This window comes from Phocoena sinus, chromosome 9, assembly GCF_008692025.1.
Source record: "Phocoena sinus isolate mPhoSin1 chromosome 9, mPhoSin1.pri, whole genome shotgun sequence".
Classification (NCBI taxonomy): Eukaryota; Metazoa; Chordata; class Mammalia; order Artiodactyla; family Phocoenidae; genus Phocoena; species Phocoena sinus.
In genome coordinates, this window is record NC_045771.1 from 13387275 (window position 1) to 13413690 (window position 26416).

The following is a 26416-nucleotide window of genomic DNA, read 5'->3' on the forward strand; positions in this document are numbered from 1 at the left end:
AATAAGGACCTTGAGTAGAGATACAGATTTAGAAATAATTAGCCTATTTTTGTCAGTTAAAGTCATGGATGTAAGTGATATTACTCAAAGACTATATGTAAACTGAAAAGAGGGTACATGCAACCCCAGTAAACATCAACATTTGAGATACAGAGACTGTCATTCTCTGTCTCCATTTTAGGCTTCTCTTCCTAACTTTAGCTTCAAATAAATAAGAGAAAGTAGTGTTACAGAAGCTAAAGGGAGAAAAGGGAACTTCAAGAATGCTTAAGTAGTTGATGTCAGTTGCCATTGAGACTCAAATGAGATAAGGACTGGAAATGACTATTGAATTGGGCAATTACAATGTCATTTTTACTTCATTGAGAGCTGTTTTAGAGGACTGTTGGAGGATAGCAAAACCAGGTAAAGATGTGGGATTAAGTGCCAATTTTGAGAAGCTTGGCTATAAAGGAATGATGAAAGGGCCATAGATTGAAGCAGAGACTTGAGCATATTTGTATCTTCAGGGGAAGAAGCAAGTGAAGAGAGAGGTTAAAAATAACAAGAAAGAATAACTGAGGTAGTAAAATTTCTTGAACTTGGAAGTGATGTTCCTCAGAGGCTATGAGGAATTAAAGATGAGCATAACTAGCTCCGCAGCTCTTTACAGGCAGTATGACCATGGGCAGATGACTTAACCTTGAGGCCTATAGTGTCTACCCCTTGTGATTTGAAAATGCTTATTGTTCTTGGCACAAAATAAGAATTCAAAAATTATAGCTAATATTATTATACAAATGTTTGTAGATATAGAGGCAGAACAGAATGTTCTTTGATAGCTTCTGTTTTCTCTGTCATGCTAAAAAAGGGAAGAGATATAAGTAAGAAAGGAACCCCATAGGAGATTGGCAAAAAGTTTGAAATAGCCAGTATTGGAATACTAGAAGATCCTATTTAACCTAGGTCGCATAGATAAAGATTGTCAGGGAGCTTTAAGAACATATTTGAGATTGGAAAATATAAGTTTATGGTGGTTATTAGCAGTAGGTTGTCTAGAAGACTTTTTTTTTTTTTTTTGCCACGCCTCTCAGCTTGCAGGATCTTAGTTCCCCGACCAGGGATTGAACCCGGACTACGGCAGTGAAAGCGCAGAGTCCTAACCACTGGACCACCAGGGAAGTCCTCCTCTGCTTTTCTTTTCTGCATTCCTGTCTGCCCCTCAAACCCCAACACATAGATCATCTTCTTCAAATGCTTCACCAATGGCCAAGTTCTGTAGTTATTTATTTATCCTTTGAACTTACGTAGCATGAAGAATCTTTTCACCCATGCTATTTATTTGGCAATTAACTAAGCAACTTTGGCACCTTTTTTATTGTTTTCTTTAGCCCTTATTCTTATATCATATAATTTCTATGTGTGTATATCTTTCTTACACTTACATTATAAGCTCTCAAGAACACAAAGTTAGTGAGACCACCATGATTTTTTATATTTATTGATAGTCACACAACCCCTAACATTAGCATCTTATTTGGAGATATGAGTATTTGTTGATTATTCTGTAGAAAATGTTAAATGCTTTATATAATACATTGAACATGACAGAAATACATCTGTAAAGAATGTGCTCTTTGTTTTAGCCTATAAACGAAAAGCTGCCTATTTGCAAAGAGACTTTGAACTTATTTAGAGACCTCATATTTAAGTTATACTGGGTAGATTAAGTTCTGTCTGTCAGGGTCCAAATTGCATTGCATTGCCAGTAGGCTCTTCCCCCACTGCCCTGCCCCACGTTGTGTGTTGTAAAAAGCTGTATTTTAATAATAAAGACAAATTTTTTTCCCCTTCTAGTGTGTCCTTACACATTTATATTTTTATAATTGTATCAGTGTACATTTAATTTTGTATTCTTTTTTATTGTAAACATGTTTTATGAGTCAAGCTTCATAATTGTTTTAGTAGCTACATAATACTTACTAAATTGATACACTATAGTTAACCAATATGTCAATATGCCTAAAATAGGGAAATAATTTCTGGTTTTTTAGTATAATGGATAATGTTGCACTAAACATCTTTGTGCATATCATTTTTTTCTTCTGAATTATTTCCTTAGGAAAAATTCCCAGAAGTGGAATTACAGGATCAAAGGGTATGAACATTTTATGGCTCTTAATATGTGCCAGTAGAATTTTTTTTTAAGAATTAATGCAGCCATTGGTTTTGAATGGCCTGAAATGGATTTCAACATTTCATCAGGACTAATAATCTCTTCAATCTAGGGTTAGGTTGGCGAGTGCTTCAAATTTTTTATTTTATCATGTTCACTAGCTAATTCCATATTCTTTCTGTTTTGTGAAGTAATTTATAAGGCAGGTATTATTTTGAATTAACCTTTCTGTGAATGCTTAGTGGAAAATAAAATTTTATTACTTTCTTACCATATGCTTTGATTAAATATACATTATTTATTTGTAGGACTTGATGAGAGACCAAGGGTTTCGTAGTGATGGAGGTAAGTGGTGATTTCAATTTAAAAAAAAAATCAGGGAAAAATGCAATTGCTTTGCTGCTTGTCTCCTTTATATTTGCTTCTTTCATGAAACACAGACACAGAGAAAAATGTGCAGAGAAAAACCAAAAATTGTTTGCTTTTCAGTAGTATTTATCATTTATCTCTAATAAAATTTTAACTAATTCATAGCCAGAGAAAAAGAGAGGACATAAAAGGGAGTCTTAAATGTACTATCTACAGTTTTTTAGATGTTGTTATCGAGGAGAGATCCTTAATTATTTTACCCACTTTATTCCTTACCACCTCCACTAATACTTAAAGATTGAGCTTACAACCAGTTAAAACTTGACTCCCCTACATCATTCTTGGGGAGAATCCCTGGGGTTGCCTGCTACAACTTGCCAGTTTGTTAGACATTGTCAGCCACTTCCCTTCAGCTTTCTAGAAGGCTTTGGAATATATACTTTATAGCATGGACCCCTAATAGAAAAGCCTAGTTCTCCTTTTACTAGTCCAGTAAATAAAATAAGCAAATGAGAAACTGAATTGAGATTTCTTACAGAATTTTCATCAGATGTTCACTCTAGCACACAGTGAAAATTGGGAGCATAGCAAAACATTACTTTAGAAAATACTTTTTAAATAAGATTTTACCACCATAAGATTTTTCTAAGAGATGGTGTTTGAAACTGTCTTGACGTTTTCTTCCAGGTGGTCCTTTATGCTTACCTCTTCAGCTGTCTTCTATTTAATAAGGAAGCCCTACAATACCTGCATATCTTGTTTAGAGTTGGTCTCTTCACTGTGACCTGCTTTATATTCAAAATATCTAAGCCCAGACTCAAAGATACTTTATGTTGAATAAACATTGAGTAAACCATCTTTTGTTGTAATATTTATATATACCTGTGGACCTACCAAAATAATAAGCCTGCATTATGTACTCTGGACTTAGTATTTACTATAGCACATAGTTATAAAAGTTTTTTTTTTTCCTGTTTGTTGTTCCATGAACCCACCAATTAATGTTGCTGCCAGTATGACTTTCATATGTCTTAATAGCTGTGGCTTTTGATAATTTTGCCCAATACATCCAGCATTTAAATGTTGCCATCATGTTAGCATCACAGAGTTAACTTAGTCATAAAAATTGCCTGCTTAGTACCAAAAATCAAATGTCATTTCTTATCCTTTTTGTGAATCACTTTATAAAGAATCATTGGAATTTTATGAAAATAAGCAGATTTTTTAGACATCCAGAATTATTTTGTGAAGCAGGCTTCAACTCATTTATTCCCCGTGACTTCTTTCATTTCTTCTGTGTGTCTGTCTTCCTGTGTTTGCCTGCCCCTCTCTTTTTCTTCTAACAGCCCCTTTGAACCAGCTGATGCGCTGTCTTCGGAAATACCAATCCCGGACTCCCAGTCCCCTCCTACATTCTGTCCCCAGTGAAATAGTGTTTGATTTTGAGCCTGGCCCAGTGTTCAGAGGTAGTTGGGCTCTTCTTTCTTGTTTTCACCCAAAGCAAACTAAATATAAACAACAGATACTGTTTGTGCCTCACCCTCACAGTGTGTGTTTGTAAGTGTGAGAGTTTTCAGTACTAAATTTCTGCTTGGCCTGGCTGGAATGCTCTGAATGTGCTTCTCACACATACTCACTACCACAAGCTTTCTGTATGCTGTCTGTCATAAATTTTTAAAAGCAAGAAAATTCTGAGTTGAGATTTCCATCTTGTTTTTTGTTATATTACTTACTTTTTGGTCTTGATTATTTCTTAAACTTGGTGGGTGACAGTAAATAATGTGGGGAGGGGCTTCTTCAAGTTGAATTTATTTTACTTTAATCCATTTAGGTGATAACCTTGATGGCTGCTAATAATGGTTATCAATTTTTTTGGTTTTTAAAAAAAGTGGAAATCCCTATTATGAGTTCTTACTAGACTTTTTGCTTTATTCTTCTGTAATATGTGTCCTTTTTTTTAAAACGTAGGACATGTATATTTTATATCAAAGGTAGGGAACCTTGTTATAACCTTGTTATATTCACTAAGAAAGAAGATCTGTAATATATTTGGGGTATTTTAGCTACTTCAGAAAATTAGGATTTATACTTTCAGTTATGCCCTCATGTGAGGAAAAAGTTAGCAGTATAATTTCACTCATCCATTTTATCTTTTCCATCCTTTAATTACTGGTTAAACTGATTTTTAAAAATTTAAGTCAAAATTTAGATGGGTATCTTGCTGTAAATATTTTCAATGAATTATATTTACTGGCTTTTCCTAGTTAGTGTCTTTTAACTTATTCTGAATGTAATGGTGGCATTTCAGATTTTTGCTCTCTCAGCCCAACTTTCTCAGAAAATCCATGGAATGGGCTGGAAGTTATAGAGTACTGAGTAGTGTAATTAAAGTAAGTGATACAATACAGCACCGAGTAGATCAGAATTGTGAAGCCTGGGTAAGCAGTTAAGGCTTTATGATGTTGAAAATTATCAGTGGAAGGCAGAATATGGATTGTGCTCTAATTAATAGACATTCCAGATACCATTTTCTTTTAGAAAATTGCATGTGAGGTCATGGAAATTCCACATGATGACATATGTGGTGTAGTAATGAGAAAAGTTCTACACAGTTTTAACATTTAAATGTTGCCATTAGTATTCTGATCCTTGTTCTTTGAAAGATAGTGACTTTTTAACTAGAGAATAGTTATCTACTTTTTTAAAAAATTGAAGTCTTTTTGTTCTGTATGTGCAAACATTACCTAGCATCTCAGTCCTACTTAGCTATACTCATGCCCCACTAGGAGTCATTGCTCTGAACCCCTCTGAACCAGGTGCTTTCTGTACATGAATTGAGATTTTTGCTCAATCAGCATTTGGAAAAATGTCCATCACAAAGGTATGCAACCCTGCCAACTGAGTCCATTTTCAAAGAGTGTATTTGTACCCCTTGGACTCATTTGGCTGATAAAATTTTTCCATTTGTAGTAACTTGGCTAAGAGGCCACAGCACTAACCTTGGCCTCATTTTATAGGCAGAGGTTTTTCAGAAAGTCTTGAGAAACCTGCTTGGCTTTGTTTGCATTAACTTTGTTATGCAGGTAAAATTTCATCTTTGTTTAGCAAAATAAGCCTCCAGGAACCAATGAAAGTGACCAGTATCTCTCACTCTTAAATAGTATAGTATGTAGTATAGGATTTTTTAAAATTTCAGTGGCTAATATGAAAGAGCCAAGTAATGTCAACATTATGGCCATTATCAGAATATGTTTCCATTTGGGGAATTTCTATCTTTTTTTTAATTGATAGGCTGTTAAGGTAACATAATTAAAAGTTTATTTTTTTTATTCGCTTTTAAGTTGATTTTGCTTCTTGTTTTTTGATCAAAGAAAAAACTTGGGAGTATTTTTTAGTGTTTATCTCTTATTTTAAAAAGATTATTTTTCTCCTAGACTCTGCACCAATAAACAAAGTATATATCTGTAATCAGACGTTTTAAAGGTCATTAAATTGACCAGAAAGCTAAAAGTATAAAGCTGAAAGAAATTATAGTTTTTTAATTTAAAGCTAGTCACCAAATGAGGCTCCTTTTTTGCCTGTCCTTTCCAAATGGTATTAGAACATATACTGAATTTTTAAAATAAGTCTAAATCTCCCTCTACCCTCTGCCCCCAATAAGCTAATATACTTGATCCTCATTTAATAGATATATTTTTCCTTTCACTAACTTAGGATCAACCGCAGGTTTATCTGCCACGCCCCCTGCCTCATTACCTGGCTCACTCACTAATGTGAAAGCATTACAGAAATCTCCAGGACCTCAGCGAGAAAGGAAGTCATCTTCATCCTCAGAAGACAGGAATCGAATGGTGAGAGTATATGATATCTTTTTTCCTCTAAGTTCTGTCTTCTTAGAAGTCATAGCCAAATGTAATGTCACCTTTTAGATATATGATATCTAGTGGCATATATGTCCATATTTGACACAGAATTCCCATAATCAAATAAATTTAAGAGCTGATAGTTTTTTGCTTAAAAACAAAACACAACACTCATTTTTGCTCTCACCTGTAATATAATTGAGTAAAAGGCAGTTTTGGAAGAGCAAGAATAGTGTTGTTTCTAAACTATGGAAAGAGAGTAAGCTAGTATTTTAGGAGGCATGATTAGGCATGTATGTTCTAAAGAGTTGGTCTGAAATACAAATATCTACCAAAGGACATTCTTCCCTAATGAAAAATTAGCTATCTGCTGTAAATTAAATCTATATTAAAAACTAATCATTTTAGCAATAGTATATGTTGGATATGTGGGTCCTTTATCATCCCAAAGTGATTGTATATGTTGATAATTTTTTTTAAGAGAGAGATTGGGTCAGATAAGATATATGAGGAAATTTAGCACTGACAGGGAGAAAGTAATTAGATTATCAGCAGCCATAGTATGTTAACTTTTTGGCCTTTGGAGCCAAAACTAGTCACAAATGTATAGCACTTATCTTGCTCCTAGTAGTCTTCCAAATGATAAAAAAGCTGCTTTATTTTATTGATTTTAATAATAAAATTTAATAATAGTAACATTTCTGCTCATACCCAATAAATAATTTTTATTTTTTAATAAACTGTTTCCACCCTAATACTGACTTAGGTCTTAAACTTAAGTTCTATATTGTAAGAATCATCCTTCTATTATTCCTCTAGAGTGTGGGGTTTTTTCCGAAGTTCTTGCTCTCTTCCTAACTTACGTCCCTTTCAGGAATAGGGAAACGTACTTAGTGTGAAGCATAAGATGTTCCTTTTTTGTTTGCCTTGGCTTGACTTTTGCACTATTTTTATCAAGAAAACACTTGGTAGACGGGATTCAAGTGACGATTGGGAGATTCCTGATGGGCAGATCACAGTGGGACAAAGAATTGGATCCGGGTCATTTGGGACAGTCTACAAGGGAAAGTGGCATGGTATGTATGTAATACGGTGACCTTGTCACAAATTATAATAATAGAATATAATAACTTTTGTAAAAATATATCAAAGGGAGTATTCACTGTTTGCATCATTAAGCTAATTTTGATCAGATGCAAGAGTCCTCCAAAGGTTTATAACAGAAATTATGGGAAATAAAAACTGGATTCACAGCAGCCAGAAGTTTAATCATTATACTACAGTAATAATTTTTAAAGATGATCCTCCAGATGAGCTAGTCCCCAAGATTTTTTATTTTTATAAGTCTTTCTGCTGGTAATTTTATTTGTATTATAAACCACAAGTAAACTTATAAAAAGAGTGCTTACCAAAGGAAAGAGTGGGCAGTAAACATACAAAAAATGTTTAGTCTCACTAGTTGTGAAAGAACTACAAATTCAAAAAATAGAAATCATTATTGCCTCTCGAGTGACTTATATTTCTTTGAAAAGACAATCAAATGGACAAAGGTTTTTTTTTAAATTGATTATATTTAGAGTTGTGATTGTAATGCTGCTGGTGGAAACATAAATTGCTATGAATTTTCTGGAGGGCAGTTTGGCAATATGTATATAGAGCCAACAATTCCATTTGTAGAACAGGAACAAACAGATGTGTGTGCAAGTATATTCATTAGAGATTTGATATTAATGAAAAATGGAAATAACTTAAGTGCTCATTAACAGAGGAAGGAATAAATAAATTGATAACCTCCATATATGATTATATAGAAATTAAAATGGTATGGTAGATGTCTATTTTACGGAAAAGTGTATGTAGTATATTTTAAAAGCAGCACATATAATATCCCATATTATGATGCTACATATAAATACATATAACATAATTTTTTAAATGACTGTCAGTATTTTAGTATATATCTTTTTAGGTTGCCTTTTTCATATATATTTATAAATATTTATGCTGCATACATATAAAAGCCTAGTAGGGTATATACATCAATAGGTTAACAATGGTCATTTCAGAGTGACATGATTATGGAAAATTTTAATTTTATTCCTTTTGCTTTCAAAATGTTTAATTTTTTAATTTTAAGTTTGATTTTTTTTTTTACTATAAGCACTTTATTTGATAATCAGGAAAAATCAGTAAGTTAGTTTAATTATATTGAAATATACATGCAAAAAAGTACACATAAGTGTACAAGTAGCTAAAATTTCACAAAGTCAACACACTGTTCAATAAACAAAACATTACCAGCACTCTAGAAGTCCTCCTTATGCCCTCTGCCCGCAAGGGTAACCACTGTCCTGACCTAAACAGAAATAATACAGGATGTACTCCTTTGTATCTGGTCCTTTTTACTCAATATTGTTTATAAGATTCATCTATATTATTGTATGTAGTTGTAGGTTATTCATTCTCTATATAGTGTTCATTGTGTGACTGTAGCATGACTATCTACTGTGTGATGAGCATTTGAATAGTTTCCAGTTTGGGGCAATTATGGATGCTGCTTCTATGAGTATTCTTAGTACCTGTCGTTTGGTGAACATGTGTCCAAGTTAGTTGGTATATACCTAGGAAAGAATTGTGGGGACCGTAGTAGGTACTGCCAACAGTGTTTCAAGTGGTTGTACCAATTTATACACCCTTTGGCAACGTGTAAGAATTGTACCTGTTTCACATGCAGTTTTGTGTTTTTTTAATAATTTTCCTAAGTAAAAAGCAACAAGTGATCCATGGATTTGAAAAGATGTTAAATACTCTGATAAAGAAGTCTGCAGTTTTCTATTTTAGCCAAGTTGCATTGGGCCTGTCTATTGCAGTTTTAACATTCAGTTAGTGAATGCGTCTAATTTAGTTTTGTTAAATAACTAGGAAAATATCATGGGTGTTTAATTGGTTAAACTAAATTTCCAGGGGAAAAATGAGATTGGCTGTTTTTTTTTGGATTGGTATTTTGAAATACTAGTATAGGAATATTATTGTTAGTTTAGTTTTTATCCTTAGAAAATTAATGCAGTTTAGGAAGTTAAGGTATAATTTATTTGCAGTTTTATAATGGTAAAGTTTTAAGGCTGTGGTAATTAGTAAAAATACCCTAGTTTTTTTATATTTTTAAATTTTAAAAATTGGAATGACATTTGGAATGGCAATTACCTTTTAGGTGATGTGGCAGTGAAAATGTTGAATGTGACAGCACCCACACCTCAGCAGTTACAGGCCTTCAAAAATGAAGTAGGAGTACTCAGGTGAGCTTGTGTGAATCACGTTTTCCAGAGAAGTTATCTTGATCAACTTGTGTTTTCCAGTGGCAGCCACTGTTAGCTTTACAGACTTACTTAAAATGAATAAAACAAAGTTTGTCTGAGTATATTTTGTCTTTAACTGTATTCTTTTAAGTAGTATGCAATATTACATAGTACAGCTGATAGAAATATTAATCCTAGAGTGAATTAATGGAAATACAGTGTTCTGATCACGAGAAGTAATACTTCCACTTATGGAGACAATGCTCTCAAAATTCTAAGCTTATCAGAACACATTTAGAGATTGTATCAAGCCCTGGAACTTGAGGAAAATTAACAAACTAGAACATGTCCAGGCAAGGACAACTTAGGTGGGAAGGATTCTGGAACTGTAACTTAGGGAGAAAATAGTCAACAGAACTGAGAATATTTGGGTCCATAGAAGGCTGTTACGTTCAAGAGGATATAAACTTAATTGTTTCATTGCAGAGAGCAGAACAGGGAATCCAGTGGCAGAAGTTGTAGGAAAATGATTTTTTCTCAACCTAAAATTTTACTAATACTAGAACCATTTTAAAAGAAAAAAAAGAGGGGACTTTCCTGGTGGTCCAGTGGTTAGGACTGCGAACTTCCACTGCAGGGGGCACAGGTTCAATCCCTGCTTGAGGAACTAAGATCCCACATGCCGCTCAGTACAGCCAAAAAAATTTTAAAAAGAAAGAAAGAAAAAGAGTAGTGGGAATAGGCTACAGTCTCAGTGATAAACTTCCCATAATTGAAGGTATTTAAGGAATCTCTAGTTGCCTATCTATGAGGTATAGTAAAAAAGATGTTTATGAAAAGGGTAGGATGTTAGACTAGACAATTCCTAAAGTCTCATCTAAATTTATCCTTCTGTTGGCTTTTTTAAAAATACCTTTTTCTGACAACATCTTATTAATAAGTAGACTGCTTCGGCCCTCTTTTTTAACATTTGCTAAAGTTTATCAACATTTACTATTTACTGTCACATTTCTTTTACAGGAAAACTCGACATGTGAATATCCTACTCTTCATGGGTTATTCAACAAAGCCACAACTGGCTATTGTTACCCAGTGGTGTGAGGGCTCCAGCCTATATCATCATCTCCACATCATTGAGACCAAATTCGAGATGATCAAACTTATAGATATTGCACGGCAGACTGCACAGGGCATGGAGTAAGTTCCATTCTGTTAAATCTCTTGTAAGTTACTTTTGAAGACCATTGAGGATATTTTAAAGTTTTTAGCTATTATTTTTTGACTTACATTTTCAGTTACTGTCCAGCAACATGTAGACACTTTTAACTAATGGTTAGCAATATGATATTTGAAATAAAATAGTCTCTGTCTAGTATAGTCTTCAAAACATATATCAAATATTTGATAATAAATATATGGCTACAAATTTATGTTTAGCATGCTGTAATTTAGCTAAGCAATAAGGGTTCAAAAGACAAAAATAGGCCAAAAAAAAAAAAAAACCCACTAAAAAGTCATTAACAGTTATTGAAGTATATAAAATGATTGTTAGTTATCCTTTCAAATTTTTTCCACGTACCCATATTTTCTATTGCAAAATGATCATCTGTGTGAAATAAAGTAAAAGTAAAATAAAATGAAAGTCCGCATTTTGATCCTTTTTGAGGATATCAAGTTGACTTGTTCATATCCATTGAATTTTGCTGTGTAATTTAAAGATAAAAAGTTACTCTAGGGGCTTCCCTGGTGGCGCAGTGGTTGAGAATCTGCCTGCTAATGCAGGGGACACGGGTTCGAGCCCTGGTCTGGGAGGATCCCACATGCCACGGAGCAGCTGGGCCCGTGAGCCACAACTACTGAGCCTGCGTGTCTGGAGCCTGTGCTCCGCAACAAGAGAGGCCGTGATAGTGAGAGGCCCGCACACCGCGATGAAGAGTGGCCCCCGCTTGCCACAACTAGAGAAAGCCCTTGCACAGAAATGAAGACCCAACACAGCAAAAATAAATAAATAAATTCATTAAAAAAAAAAAAAAAGTTACTCTGTAAAATTTATCATGGGTCAAAATAGGAAACTGACTACGAAGAATAAATTTTGCATGCGAGTACAAATAAACAGGTAAATCAAAAGGTAAAATTAAATAAATTTTGAAAGCACTTAGATGAAAAAATTTAAGTAAAATGTTTGAAAGTTCCATAGGTAGTTTAAAAATATGCATGTGTCTTAAGTTAATTTAACATTTTATAGTATACAAATGGCTTTCACATGCATAGGCCATTATGTCATTTAATCTTTATAATGTTATGAAGTAGATTTTTTTTTTTTTTTTTTTTTTTGCGGTACGCGGGCCTCTCACTGTTGCGGCCTCTCCCGTTGCAGAGCAGAGGCTCCGGACGCGCAGGCTCAGCGGCCATGGCTCACGGGCCCAGCCTCTCCGCGGCATGTGGGATCCTCCCGGACCGGGGCACGAACCTGTGTCCCCTGCATCGGCAGGCGGACCCTCAACCACTGCGCCACCAGGGAAGCCCAGATATTTTTATTTTATGTTTACAGATAAGGAAACAGGCGTCTAAATGACTTGTCTAGACTCCACATTTAATAAGCAGCAACAAAGGTGTTTAAGTCAGGATTTTTGACTCCCAAACCATTATTCTTTCCCCATAACCACTATACTGCTTTTACATTATAAAATTAGAATAAGGTAAAAGAGTATACATGTACTAATGCCTAAAACTCTGACTCAGGATCATTTGTAGCAAATAAAAATAGAACCAAGACTCAAAACCAGATCTAGCTGTTAAATCTTCCCACTGTCCTACCCTCTCTGTCTCAAAACTAGGCGATATATCTGTAATTTAGATTGTTTATAAACCTGTATTCAGCCAAAATCCTTATTGCAGCAAATTATTACCTTATTCAATAACATTACCACTTATCCAGTAGACTTAAAACAATCCCACCTCTGAATCTGAATCTGTTCAAATCTGAAAGATTATATTAAAATCTTGCAAAGAGGGACTTCCCTGGTGGTACAGTGGTTAAGAATCCGCCTGCCAATGCAGGGGACACAGGTTTGAGCCCTGGTCCGGGAGGATCCCACATGCCGTGGAACAACTAAGCCTATGGGCCACAACTGCTGAGCCTGCGCTATAGAGCCCGCGAGCCACAACTGCTGAGCCCACGTGCCGCAACTACTGAAGCCCGCACACCTAGAACCTGTGCACCGCAACATGACAAGCCACCACAATGAGAAGCCCGTGCACCACAACGAAGAGTAGCCCCTGCTTGCCACAACTAGAGAAAGCCTGCGCACAGCAATGAAGACCCAGTGCAGCCAATTAATTAATTAATTAAAAAATCTTGCAAAGAGTAAACCTTGGCCAGAATGGTAAACATTGAGAGAGAAACAAAGCTTGTTCTTTTCCCACCCCACCAGTCTCTTTGCTGTTTCTTCAGCAGGCCAAGCATGCTCTTTCTTTCCTCAGGGCCTTTGTACTTGTTATTTTCTTTTGGGGATAAGTTCTCATGCCACAAATATTCATAGAGTTTCTCTCTTTTGTCTCTGTTCAAATGTTGCCTTTTAAAGGAAGCCTTCTCTGATCACCTTATATAACATTTTCCTGCTCCACTCTGTCACTCTATACCCCATTCTTGTTTTTGTTTTTAACACCCAATTCCATATAACGTATTTGTTTATTGTCTGTCATCCCCACTAGAATACAAGCTGTACCAGAGCAGGGGTCTTGTTTTGTTCATTGTTTTATCTCTAATGCGTAGAACAAGGCCTGGCCTGTGATAGATACATATTACAAAAATTTAAAAATGAAACCATGATTACACACAACTGCGTATTATTGATAGGTTTACCTTCCAGAAGAGAAAGCAGTCACATCCTTGTCATATCAAAACTGAGAAATGTCAAGAAAAGGAAAAATAGTCAAAGAAGTAATAAAGAATAACAGAGGGGAAATGCTTTTGCTGTACACAGAGGCAGCAGAGAATAGTATTAAAAATTGTTTTAGAAACAGTAAGGAGGCAGTGAAGTGCCAGTGTCGATTAAGGTAAGAAGTGACAGGAGAGAAGAACACTATCAACTTGGAATCGTTCTGTGGTCTGGGGAATAGTTAGTTAAGAGGCAATATTTTCCCATTACTTTACAGTTTGGGATCGATAAGTATAAAGCTTTACAGTCAATTAATTTCTCTAAAATATTTTGCTTAAATTTTTTTTTTTTTTTTTTTTTTTTTTTTGCTTACATTTTTAAGTAACACTTACTATATGATGAGTATGTCTGGCTATGAATGTAGATCGTCCCATCAGTTTATCCTGTATTTTAATAGCTGAGAAAGTATTAATTATAAAATGTAAGCCTTCTAACAGATTATATTTTTTATTACCAGCTTAAATTTAACCAAAGAAGATACAATTCCCTTCGGTTCTTTATAAGACAATATATACAACTGGGGTTAAATGTACCAACACATCTTTAGTTTCTGAAGGCTTTGGCAGATTGCAAATCCTCTTATTAAGGTGGCTATGTGATTTTCAGGTTAAGGTGACAGGTTTTTGCTCTCTTGAAACTCCACCAAAACTATAATAATGAGAATTTTTTTGAAGCATGAACATATAAAGATGGAGAAAACAAAGAGGAAGAAAAGAATAGTAACATTTTAGAAGCTAGAAAGCAGATGGAGAAGTGATAATGGACATAGTACACCCAAAAAAACTAAATTATTAACTGACTGTGGAAAAATGGAAACCAACCTGATTTGTACCACAGAATTCTCAAGTCTCAAGAATTGGCACTGTGAGGTTATCTCTGGAGGAGAAAGAGTACATAAATGAAAAGGCCTGTCTGAAATGTTTCTCTAAATCCCTTCTGCTCTGTGCCACTGGGTAGATACCCCATCCCTACCCTGGCAGTACACTGGAAATGTATTCTCTGGAGAGGGGAGAAACTCTCTGGACCCAGGACATAGGGGGAAATGGGTGGCGGCGGGGGGAGGTGAGTTACTGCTTACTGAGTGATGAATGGAGAGTTCCCCAGTACTCTCTTTCCATTTGCTTCCCAGACTGCTGGCAGCCAAACCTTCCCCTTCAGGCAAGAGATTGGAAGAGTTTTGTCTGAGGAATCTTAACAGCCAAGAGTAAAGACCCAAAGGTAGTGATATCAGGGATTCCACCTAGATGGGAGTACATGGGAGTTCAAAAACAAGAAGCCCATCTGTATGCTCAAAGCTTTCCGTAGCCTTTTAGTCTCAATCTGAGTAAAGACAAATTATCTCTAAATTACCAGACATCAGAGAGGAAGTCTCTGATGCCAGTGAGAGAGAACAAATGGGGGAAAAGGCAACTAGGAATAAACAAACACAATGCAAGGAGAAGAGATACCCCCCCCCAAAAAAACCTATCACTTTTCTCAGAGATAAAAGATCTTCTATCTATGAAACAGGAACAGATGCTTTATAAGGAACATTCAGATAACAATTTAAAATGTTAAAATGCTGATATTTACAGTACACTGGAAATTACTTTCCTTGCAATTATTAAACTTTTAAATGTCGGGTTCCTCTTCCCTTGTCTTCCACCATCATTTCACAAAGAACAGAACAAGCTAGATGTAGCTGACCAGTAACTCCATAGACTATTTAAATAGCTGCTTAATAATGTACTTCTGCACAGCCTCGTTTCAAAATAGTCTGCCCCCTGCATGATTTCCAGATGCTATTGAAAGTGATCTTTTCTGCTTTGCAAAACTGACTCTAAAGTCACAGGGTATAAGCAGAATAAGAGCATCCTATCTCATTGTATAAAGTATCGAGGTCACAGTCATTCATAAGATAAAAACTTTAGTAATTAGGAAGGTTGAATCATTAGGACTTTCAAATATGTCACCTTTATTGGATTATAGAATATAAGCACACGGTGAATGAGTGACATTTCTCCTGTGTGGTTCTGTTCTCTCTCTTCAGTAAAAGATCATTTCTGATTCCTAGGTTAACTTTAAGAGAGCAGAGCTATTCTAGTGGTAGATAATTAAAGACTCACTCTTAGGAATCAGGGTTCATGTAGTATGTTTATCATCTTCTCCCCTGATAGTCATTGATTCAGCCTAAGGGCCAGGGTATTTTAAAGAATAATGTTACTAAAGAAATTTCAGGACTCGTCAGTCTATCGTGCTGTTTCTTTGCAGGACTTTTCATTTCAGTCTAATATTTATTAATAATTTTAAATTAGGCTTTATTATAAAATTGACTAAATGTTAAATCAAGGAGGCACAAAGAAAAGGTTGTGGTCTGTTGTTTACTCACAGGAGTGTTATATTCTGTATATAAGGTGATTAAAAATAATTTGGGGATAAATGCTCACAATTTACTTTTTAAAATAATGAAGCGTATGCCTCCTTTTACTCATAAGTAAACCTAGTTATAGGAAAGATAGAAGAATGAATTGAAGCTGAGAAGATGGTGAACATGTATTAATGATTGAAAATAATTCTAATTAATTGAAGAATAATTCTAGCAAACATCATTTTCTGGTAGATAAAAACAGTAATTGAGAGGAGGTTGCTGATAATCACAAACAATGCAAATTAAAAGAAGCACACTATTTTTTACCCACTGGAATTGGGAAAATTCCTAAATTCTGGCAAGGTTAAGTGTTGATAAAGGTTAGGGGAATTGCTTACTGGGACACTCCTCATGCAACCAACCACCCTGGGGACATTTTGGAAGTATCTGTTAAAATGTACAGTGTTTGGCCTACCCCCAAGAAACACCAGCTTTTGTTCCAAGAGATGTGTATAGGAAGAGATGTATTACAGGAAAATATATAATAGTGAAAAATTGGAAACATAAATGTCCATCAGTAGAGGACTGATAAAGTTTGGCACATATGTGCAGGGAAAGAATATATAGCAGAAATGAATAATATATGTATCAACATCAGCTTTACAATATGTCCAGTGAGAAAAGCAAGCTGTAGCATGAGACCACTTAAAATTTTAAAAACAAAACGTTATATATATATATTTATTTATTTTTGGCTGTGTTGGGTTTTCGTTTCTGTGCGAGGGCTTTTTCTCTAGCTGCGGCGAGCAGGGGCTACTCTTCATCGCGGTGCGTGGACTTCTCATTGTCGTGGCTCCTCTTGTTGCGGAGCACAGGCGCTAGACGCTCAGGCTCAGTAGTTGTGCCTCACGGGCTCAGTTGCTCCGCGGCATGTGGGCTCCTCCCAGACCGGGGCTCAAACCGGTGTCCCCTGCACTGGCAGGCAGACTCTCAACCACTGCGCCACCAGGGAAGCCCTATATATATATTTTTAAGTCTTACATATATGTATGTAGAAGTATTAAAGCAAAGATTAGAAGGTATATGCCAAGCTCAGTAGTTGTTGTCTCCAGGAATTGGCAAAAAGGGGTCAAGATGGGGATAGCTATCAAGCAGAGAGGGGCTTTAGCTTTACCTATATAAAATTCTTGTGGTTTCTGGCTTTTAATTAAAAAGATTCTACAGTTGTGTTTTACTTTCACAACCTTTTTACAGGTATAAATTTTTTTAAAAGACAGGAGGCAAATGTGTAAAAATTTAACCGTGTTAAGTATGGTGAGAATAAGTGATTTCTACATTAGCCTTTGTTGCAGTTTTTCTTAATTTCAAAATATAAGGTATTATAAGGAAATACATAATCATTATAGAAAATTTAGAAAATGTAAACATAAATAAGCACCAGTACTCCACTGAGAGAGAAGTACCATTAGTGTTTTGATGTGTCGTATTGTGTATCTTTTCAGAATTCTGTATTTTAATACTGTATACAGTGGTTTGTTGTTGTCGTTTTAAATATGGAATCACACTGGTTTTACCTTTATTTTTTACTTGCTCTTATTTTAGACATCTTTACTGATCAATAAATATTATGTTCTGACTCCAGCTCTGATACTACTAGTAACTCACTCTTTTTTTTATACCAGCTATGTTTTGTGGTTTTTTATATACAGTGGTATATTTAGCACTTACATAGTACTTTGTGCCAGACACTGTTCTGTGTACTTTATGTATACTACCTCAATTAATCCTCAACAACCCTGTGAGGTAGATCCTATTATTATCCCCTACTTACTGATGGAGAAACTATAGTTTAAAAGGCCAGGTGACTTGCCGCAAGCCCTTTGGCTCCAGGGTGTATTTCCTTAAACTCTACGCTGTTCTTCTTCTTCAGTTCAGTCAATCCTTTCAACACCTCAAGTGAGCCCTTAATGCCATGCAGCAATCATACTTTCCCTTCCCTAGTTTTTTGCTCTTCCTCTCTCGTAGACACTGTCACACTTCCTTTATCCTCAGTTCTCCAACACCTCTCCTCCAAGAACTGTCAACTGATAACCTTGCTTGCCATTTCATTAATAAAATTAGAAGCACCCACCACAGTATCTACCTACCTACCTACATTCATGCTCAGTTTTTCTGTTTTATCACTAAGAGTAAAAGCCAGTCCTTCAATTTTGTGCACTAGATTCCATCCCCTTTCTCCTACTCACTGACATCTTTTGAGTGGCTCTCTCCTGTACATCATCAGATTTTCCTTTTCTACTGGATTTTCTCCCATTTTAAAACATCTTTCTTATCATGCACATTTGGAAGAATGCTGACAGTTGTTGAACCTAGGTGGAGGGCACCAGGGTATTTACTGTACTCTTCTTTTAATTTTTCTCTACGATTAAAAATTTTCATAATAAAAGAGTTGTGGAGGTCCCTTCCTTGATCCCACTTCCCTCTGAAGCTATCACCTCATTCCTCTTGTTTCTCTTATAGTAAAACTTCTCAAGAGTTGTTGATACGCACTCTCTGATTTTCTTCCCTCCCCTTTTGTCTTGGACTCCACTCCAATCAGGCTTTTTTGCCTCTGACACTTCACTGAAATATCTCTGAATAAGATAATTACCATGTTGCTAGATCCAGTGGTTAAATACTCAGTCCTCAATCTTTTTGACCCATCAGAAATATATAATGCATTTGATCACACTCTTTTTCATGAAACCTCTTCTTAATCCTTTAAACTCTACCACCTGGGAGCCTTTCCAAATGACACATTTTAGGCACCACCCCAGATCTACGGAATTGAAGACTGCATTTTAACAAGATCCCTGAGTGATTTGTATGCATACTAAAGTTTGAGAAACGCTACTTTAAATCATATTCTGATTTTCCTTCTCCTTACTATCTGTTCCTTCTCAGCTAGTTCTTTTTCAACTCCTTAACCTCTCTAAATATTGGAATAGTCCAGGGATTATGTTCCTTTGGTAATCTCATCCAGTTTTGTGAGTTAAAATACCATTTAATTACCTTTTCTGTGCCAGTCTCCAGCCAGTTCATTTCCTCTGAACTCCAGACTGTCATGTCTAACTGTGTGCTCAACATCGCTTCATTGTCTAATGGACATCTCAAATTTAACGTGTCTAGTTCTGAGGTCCTGATCTTTTTCCTCAAGCCTGCCCTTCCAAACAGTCTTTTCATCTCAGTAACTGGCAACTCTGTTCTTAGGCTGCTTATGCCTGACATTTTGTACTGAATTTTTGACTCCTTTCTTTTTCTCATACCATACAACCAATCTGTTAATCAGCTCCTGTTAGCTCTATCTTTAAAGTATATCTAGACTCTTACAACTTCTCATCACCTCTTTTCCTGTCACCGTGATTCAAGCCACAGTTATCTCTTGGCTGGATGAGTGCTTTGCTTCTGCCCTTACCCACCCTCGGCTTACTCTCAGCACAGCAGCCAGAGTGGTCCTTTGAAGACTTGGGTCAGATTACGTTGCTCCTCTGCTCCTCAAGTGTCTTCACATTTCATGCAGAAAGGAAGCCGAAGTCCTTATAATAGTCCTTGTAATGTGACCACCACCACGACCCTTCCTCCCCCACTGCCTATTTTACTCCCTCTCTCAGCTCATTCACTACTCTTCTCCCTCTTGCTCTTTCTGTTCCCAGCCAGTTTGCCTTCTTTGCCATTCTTAGAACATGGGAAGTACACACCTGCTGTAGGACTTTGCCCTTGCTAGTCCCTCTGCCTACTGTGTTCTTATCCCATATCTGCATGACTCCCTCCCCTCCTTTGAATCTTTACCCAAAATGTCCTTTGTAAAGAGGCCCTCCCTGGCCTAAAATTACAACCCCCTACAACTTAGCATTTTCTGTCTCCCACCTATAGAATACAGTATATTCTACTCATGCCTCTTCTTTATTTTCTATCTTCTATACTAAAATGCAAGCCCCTTGAGGGTAGGGATTTTCTGCCTTATCTCCAAGACTTAGAACAGTTGTTGCCTAGCACATGGTGGAATAAATATGTGTTAAATAAGTGGAAGAAAGAACCTATGAAGGTGAACATAATTATTATCTCCATTTTACAGGTTAGGAATCCAAAGCTTAGAGAAATTATGTCATGTACCCAAGGTCGTGTGGCTAGTAAGTGATACAGTTGGAATTCAAAGTGAAATCTGTACACTCAAAACCCATGCCCTTTCTACTATGCCTCTCTGGTCATGTCACTTAGGTCCTCTGGGCTCTGGTTTTCCCATCAGCATAAGTGGCATTATTGCCTTTTTGCTTGCCTCACAAAGAAACAAAAAGGTTATAAAACCAAGTGATGTAAAAATATCCTGAGAACTTGAAAATGCTTTACATGTACAAGAGGGTGATAGTAATTCTTTGTTTTCTTATAAAAGTTTTACAGTTTTTGCTTTTAGTTTTAGTTCTTCAACCCACTTCAAGTTGGTATGAGGTAAGGGTTGAAGGTTTTTTTTCCTCATACGGGTATCCAATTGTCCCAGCAACATTTGTTCAAATATCTATCCTTTCCCACATTGAGCTGTCTTGCTCTTATAAATAAACAAATATCATGCTTCTGATTTTATGTATTTGGGCTTATGAATGTTTGAAATGAACTTAAAAAGAGAGAATAGCATAGTTTTTGCTATTCCATCAATATCATGATATTCCATGTTTACAATACATTCTCATTTATTCTCTTCAGGCCAGTGTTGTACTTAAGAAACAATGATGAGAATATTTTCCAAAGAGGGATTATACCCTCTCTAATGCGGGTCCCAGATAGGAAACAAAAAAGACATACAAATATCATATTCATGGACTAGAAAACTCAACATTGTTAAGATGTCTGTTCTTTCCAAATTGATCTATAGAATCTGTAGGTTCAGTGCAGTCCCAGTCAAAGTCTCAGCAGGATTTTTTGTAGAAATTCACAAGTTGATCCTAAAATGTATATGGAAATGCAGTGGCTAGAATAGTCAAGACAGTTTTGAAAAAGAACAAAGTTGAAGGACATTTAGTGTGAGATTTCAAAACTTTCTATAAAGCCACAGTAATCAAGACACTGTGATATTGGCATAAGGATAGATGTGTGAGTCAACACAGGGAGGAAAGAAAGCCTACAAATATATCTATTATGTCTGTAGTCAGTTGTCTTTTTTTTTTTTAAACCAAGATGCTAGGGCAATTCATGGAGAAAGGATAGTCCTTTCAACAAATGTTGCTGGGACAACTATATATCCATATAGGATAAATAAATAGCCCTTTCCTGATACAAGGCATGAATATTCATTCAAAATGGATCACAGACCTAAGACTAAAAGCTGAACATCTAAAACTTCTAGAAGAAACATAGGAGAAAATCACTGTAGCCCAAAGATAGGCAAAGATTTCTTAGGACACAAAAATTAAGAACCGTAGAAGAGGGCTTCCCTGGTGGCGCAGTGGTTGAGAGTCCGCCTGCCGATGCAGGGGACACGGGTTCGTGCCCCGGTCCGGGAAGATCCCACATGCCGCAGAGCGGCTGGGCCGGTGAGCCATGGCTGCTGAGCCTGCGCATCCGGAGGCCATAACAGTGAGAGGCCCGCGTACCGCAGGAAAAAAAAAAAAAAGAACCGTAGAAGAAAAAATTCGTAAATTGGACTTCATCAAAATTCAAAACTTTTGCTTTTTGAAAGACATTGTTAAGAAAATGAAAAGACAAGCCCCAGTCTTGAGGAAAATGTTTGCAAGATACATTATCTGGTTAAAGAATTGTATCCAAAGCATATATAGAACTCTTACAACTCAGTAATAAGACAAACTACCCAGTGGAAAAATGGGCAAAAGATTGGAGTAATTTATTAAAGAATATAAAAGAATGGCCAATAAGCAATGCAAAGATGTTCAATACGTTAGGCATTAAAATAGACAAGGTTCCCCTGCACACCCGCTAGAATGCTTATAATCAGAGCCAACAATACCAGGTTTATTAGCAAGGATGCAGAGTAACCAGAATTCTTATACATTGCTAGTGAGGATCTTAAATGGTACAACCACTTTGGCAGTTTCTTTTAAAATTAAAATTACCATATGAGCAATTCTAATCCTACTGATTTCCCCAAAAGAAATGAAAACAAGTCAACAACAAAGATATGTACATGAATGTTTATAGTATGTTATTCATAATTGCCAAAAAACACAACAACCCAAATGTCTGACAGGTAACTGGGTAAGTTATGGTATATCTGTACCCTCTTAATACTGCATGCAGCCAGTGTGTGAATCTCAGGATCATGCTGAGCAAAAGAAGCCATATGTTTATGTGAAATTCTAGAAAAGGCAAAACTAATCGCTAGTGACAGAAATCATTATCAGTGGTTGCCTGAGCCTAGTGTGGTTGTTATTAATTGCAGAAATGTGTGAAGAAACTTCTAGGGGTGATGGATATCCATCTTTATTGTGGTTGGTCTTTAGACAAGTGTATATATGTGTGTTTGTGAAAAACCCTTTAAACTGCATAAAAATTGGGTGCATTTGGTGTTGTATACTAGTTATACCTCTCAATAAATTTGATTTTTTTACCGTGACAGAAACTGAAAAATCTAAGTAAAAATAGAATTTAGGCCACTATAGAGCACAACTGAGAAATGTGTGAACTCCATGTATTAAGGATTTTAATTACTTTAAAGTGGTAAATGATTACTGACTACACAGGAGTAGCAGAAGGGCATTCCCTTCGGTCTTGCTCACTTTCCACATTGTGATTATGAGGGCTTGGAGGGCAACAAAGTAGAAGGGAGACCAGAATTTGAAACTGTATTTGGATAAAATAACACCTTGTCACCACTGTCACGCATACCAGTCCAGTCAACTGCTGAATTCTCTATTGGTGTCAGAGGAGAGATTTAGCTTGCTGTGTGAAGACTGATGAACTTTTTTGAAATTGTGTAGCATTAGATGAAAGAGGACTGAAGTGCTAATGTCTGTGTAGGCCAGTCGTTTGGTTTTAGAAATAGTAGAAAACACAAGAAAATAGCAGCAAACTTGAGAGAGAGATACTTGAGGCTTTTATAAATAGACTAGACTGGTAAATGCCTGCACCTACAGATGGTGTAGGCATAGTATTTGAATTTCAGCAAGGTATTTGAATAATATTTCTCATGGTATTCTTGAGGATAAGATGGAGATATGTAACAAATATGAAGAATTTAACTAGGTTCATAACTGTATTATTGTCATACCTGAAGGTCTTAAGCTAGGAGATTTTTGTCCTCCTTCTTTTGAATCTGACTGCGTATTTACAGATAACTTAGATGAGGGCATCATTAGCATGCTGATCTTTTATAACTTATATTTTAGTGAAAAGTAACATTTTAATAAGCTGAAATTATAGGTCATGTCTACAAAATATGAAATCTTATCCAAGTCCAAAAAAGAGAAGTATACAAATGTTGGATGAGGGAAATGGTTTTGTAGGAGCAACGCAGGAACAACAACTCTCTAGGGTTGTAATTGAATATAATTTTAATAGGAGTCAGTTGAGTGACTGTGGCTGCCATAATAGTAATGGCTGGTGCAGTAAACATTTTTTCCTGCTGTAAGGAAGATGAAGATTAATTTGAGTTTTGTTTTTGTTTTTGTTCTGTTTTTCCAAATGTAAGTGAGATCATACAGTATTTGTCTTTCTCTGACTTATCTCACTTAGCATAATGCCCTCAGGATCCATCCATGTTGTCATAAATGGCAGGATTTCCTTCTTTTTTTATGGCTTATTCCTGTGTGTATGTATGTGTGTGTTACATTTTCTTTATCCATTCATGGACGCTTAGGTTGTTTCCACATCTTGGTTGTTGTGGATAATGCTGCAGTGAACATGAGAGTGCAAATAACTCTTTGAGATCCTGATTTAAATTTTTTTGGATATATATATACCCAAAAGTGGGATTGCTACATCATATGGTAATTCTGTTTCTAATTTTTTGAGGACCCTGCAGTCTGTTTTCCATAGCAGCTGCACCAATTTATATTCCCACCAACAGTGCATAAGTATTCCCTTTACTCCTCGCCAGCACTTGGTATTTCTTGTCTTTTTGATAATAGCCATTCTAACAGATATGAGGTGATATCTCATTGTGGTTTTTATTTGCATTTCCCTGGCGATTAGTGATGTTGAACACCTTTTCATGTATGTACCTGTTGGCCATTTGTATGTCTTCTTTGGGAAAATGTCTATTTTTAAAACTAGATTGGGTTTTTTGCTACTGAGTTCTTTATATTTTTTGGGTATCCCCTTATCGGATATATGATTTGCAAATACTTTCTCTCATTTGGTAGGTTGCCTTTTCATCTTGTTGGTGGTTTCCTGTGCTGTGCAGAAGCTTTTTTGTTTGGTGTAGTCCCACTTGTTTGTTTTTGCTTTTGTTGCCTTTACTTTTGGTGTCAGACGCAAACAACTTGTCATCAAGTCCAATGTCAAGGAGCTTACTGCCTATGTTTTCTTCTAGGAGTTTTATGGTTTCAGGTCTTACATTTAAGGGGAGGATGAAGATGAGAATCTCACTCTAGTTTGTGTTGATCAGATCAAATCTAGAGCATTGTATTTCCTTTCGGGGCATCATATTATGGTCTAAAAAGAATGTTGAAAAGTTGAATCTTGGATAAGACCTTGGAAGAAGCAGTGTAGGGAACAAATTTTACTGGGTGATTTGCCAGCTTTAAGATTAAATTGAGTCTGTAAATGGACACTTTTTCTTTTACAAGGAAGGAGACTCCTAACAGAAACCTATCAAGAGAATGATATTCATTTAGTTTATAGCATGTTTTTTCTTTCCTGCTACTTTTATAAACTTATAAGGTTCTACTTAACATCTTTGAAAGGTAAGAAGGCGGTCCAATTTAATTGTCCTATGTAATGGATAGACTTTTGCATCATCTGTAGCAAAGTCAGTTTATTCTTATTCCCTTCCTTACCCTCAACCAGTTGTGTGGTTTTTGGCATCTTCCACTGTAACTGGTTGGTGCTTAGGAAATAATGGTTTAGTGTCAGCCTATAATATAATTATTTAAGGTAGTAATTACTCTGGAATATTATGTAGGGATTGAGGTATGATACCTATCCCATTTTTCCAGCTGGGGAATTTAAGTCTCTTTTCTTTCCAACCTTCCATTATATAGACCTGGATTTCTGTTCTTTTGCTGCTTTTGTTATAGAAGTGTTACAGAAAGAGTTTATTAAATGAGATATAAGTTAGTAAAGCAATTTCTAAACAATAGGGGATTATACAAGAATAAAGTAGTGTTATTTCAAGTTGCAGCTATATGCAACTTTGGCCTATAATAGATTTATGCTGTTTATGGTTATATCACTAGCTCAGCCATCATATTTATATCTTGTTAATTACCGAGTACTTTCCTGGCCAGAAATTTTCTGTCTTCAGCCCTCTGGTTACATTTCTGTCTACCCTATTCTTGCTGTATTTCTTTGTATCAGATTTGTTGAGAGGATTGACACTATCCATCAAGAAATACCTTTATCTTCCCATCTTATAACTTCATCATGCCTCCGTATTCTCATGCATACCATCCATTTGTTGTTGTTATTGTTGTTTTTAATTTCAAAGGAGACAGAATGTCTTTTCAAAGACCAACACCTTATCTGTGCACTAAATACCAGACTGAAGCACTGAGCTCCACCGCCAGCACCATCACCTGTCCCCTTTTCTTTCTAATGAGGATAAGGTCTCCCCATCTTGGAACAGCTTTTGATTGAGACTCATTTTTCTCCATCTGTTTTTTACCTTTGTTTGCCACTGCAGAACTTTTTAAGCAAATGAGACCTATGACATCATGTTTTTTTTCAATGGAAGAGTGACAGTGTGATGTAGTATATCAAATGCTAGGCCTAAAAAATCATAACAGCAAGATAAGTTCAGATTGTGATAAATGCTGTGAAGGAAGTAAACAGTATCATGTAAGAGTAATGGAGGAGAAGGAGTTACTTGTATAAACAAGTAATTTTAAATGAAAATTTGGTCTGAGAAAAAATTTCGAGATCTTGATCTCTGGATGAGAAAATTTAATTGAAGTTTTAAAATTTAATTGAGAAAGCATAAATAATAAACTTAATTATTTGCAAATCTTTCATTTTTAACAGTGTTCATTACATAATTTTGATTATATCATTTGAATTTTAAGGTTTTACTTTAAGGCAAAATTTATTTTCTAACAGTCATTGTTAGATTTCAGAAGTCTCATATGTCTGTTCTTTCCAGTATTAAATGAAGAAAAATAACCTTGATTAGGACATTATATGCATCTTATTGTAGTTGATTCAACAGATATGTATTGAATACCTGCCACATGCCAGGCACTGTACTAGGCACTGGGGATAAACAGAAATAAACTAGACACAGCTCTTTCCCTCAATAAACT

General features: G+C 35.8%; 1 protein-coding gene across 4 annotated transcripts in view; it reads left to right on the forward strand.

Annotated features, from left to right (window-relative positions):
• Window positions 1-26416, forward strand: part of BRAF (B-Raf proto-oncogene, serine/threonine kinase) — a 162637-nt gene that overhangs the window by 107435 nt on the left and 28786 nt on the right. For 3 of the 4 annotated variants that reach the window (XR_004351379.1, XM_032642648.1, XM_032642649.1), the window contains 5 exons: window positions 2464-2500; window positions 6239-6375; window positions 7346-7463; window positions 9599-9683; window positions 10704-10880. Coding sequence is in view for 3 of the 4 variants with exons in the window: in XM_032642648.1 (XP_032498539.1) it covers window positions 2464-2500; window positions 6239-6375; window positions 7346-7463; window positions 9599-9683; window positions 10704-10880 (554 nt within the window). In the remaining variant the exon portion in view is untranslated. Of the gene's footprint in view, window positions 1-2463; window positions 2501-3870; window positions 3991-6238; window positions 6376-7345; window positions 7464-9598; window positions 9684-10703; window positions 10881-26416 lie in introns of all 4 variants that reach the window. The other variant, XM_032642651.1, reaches the window with a different exon arrangement.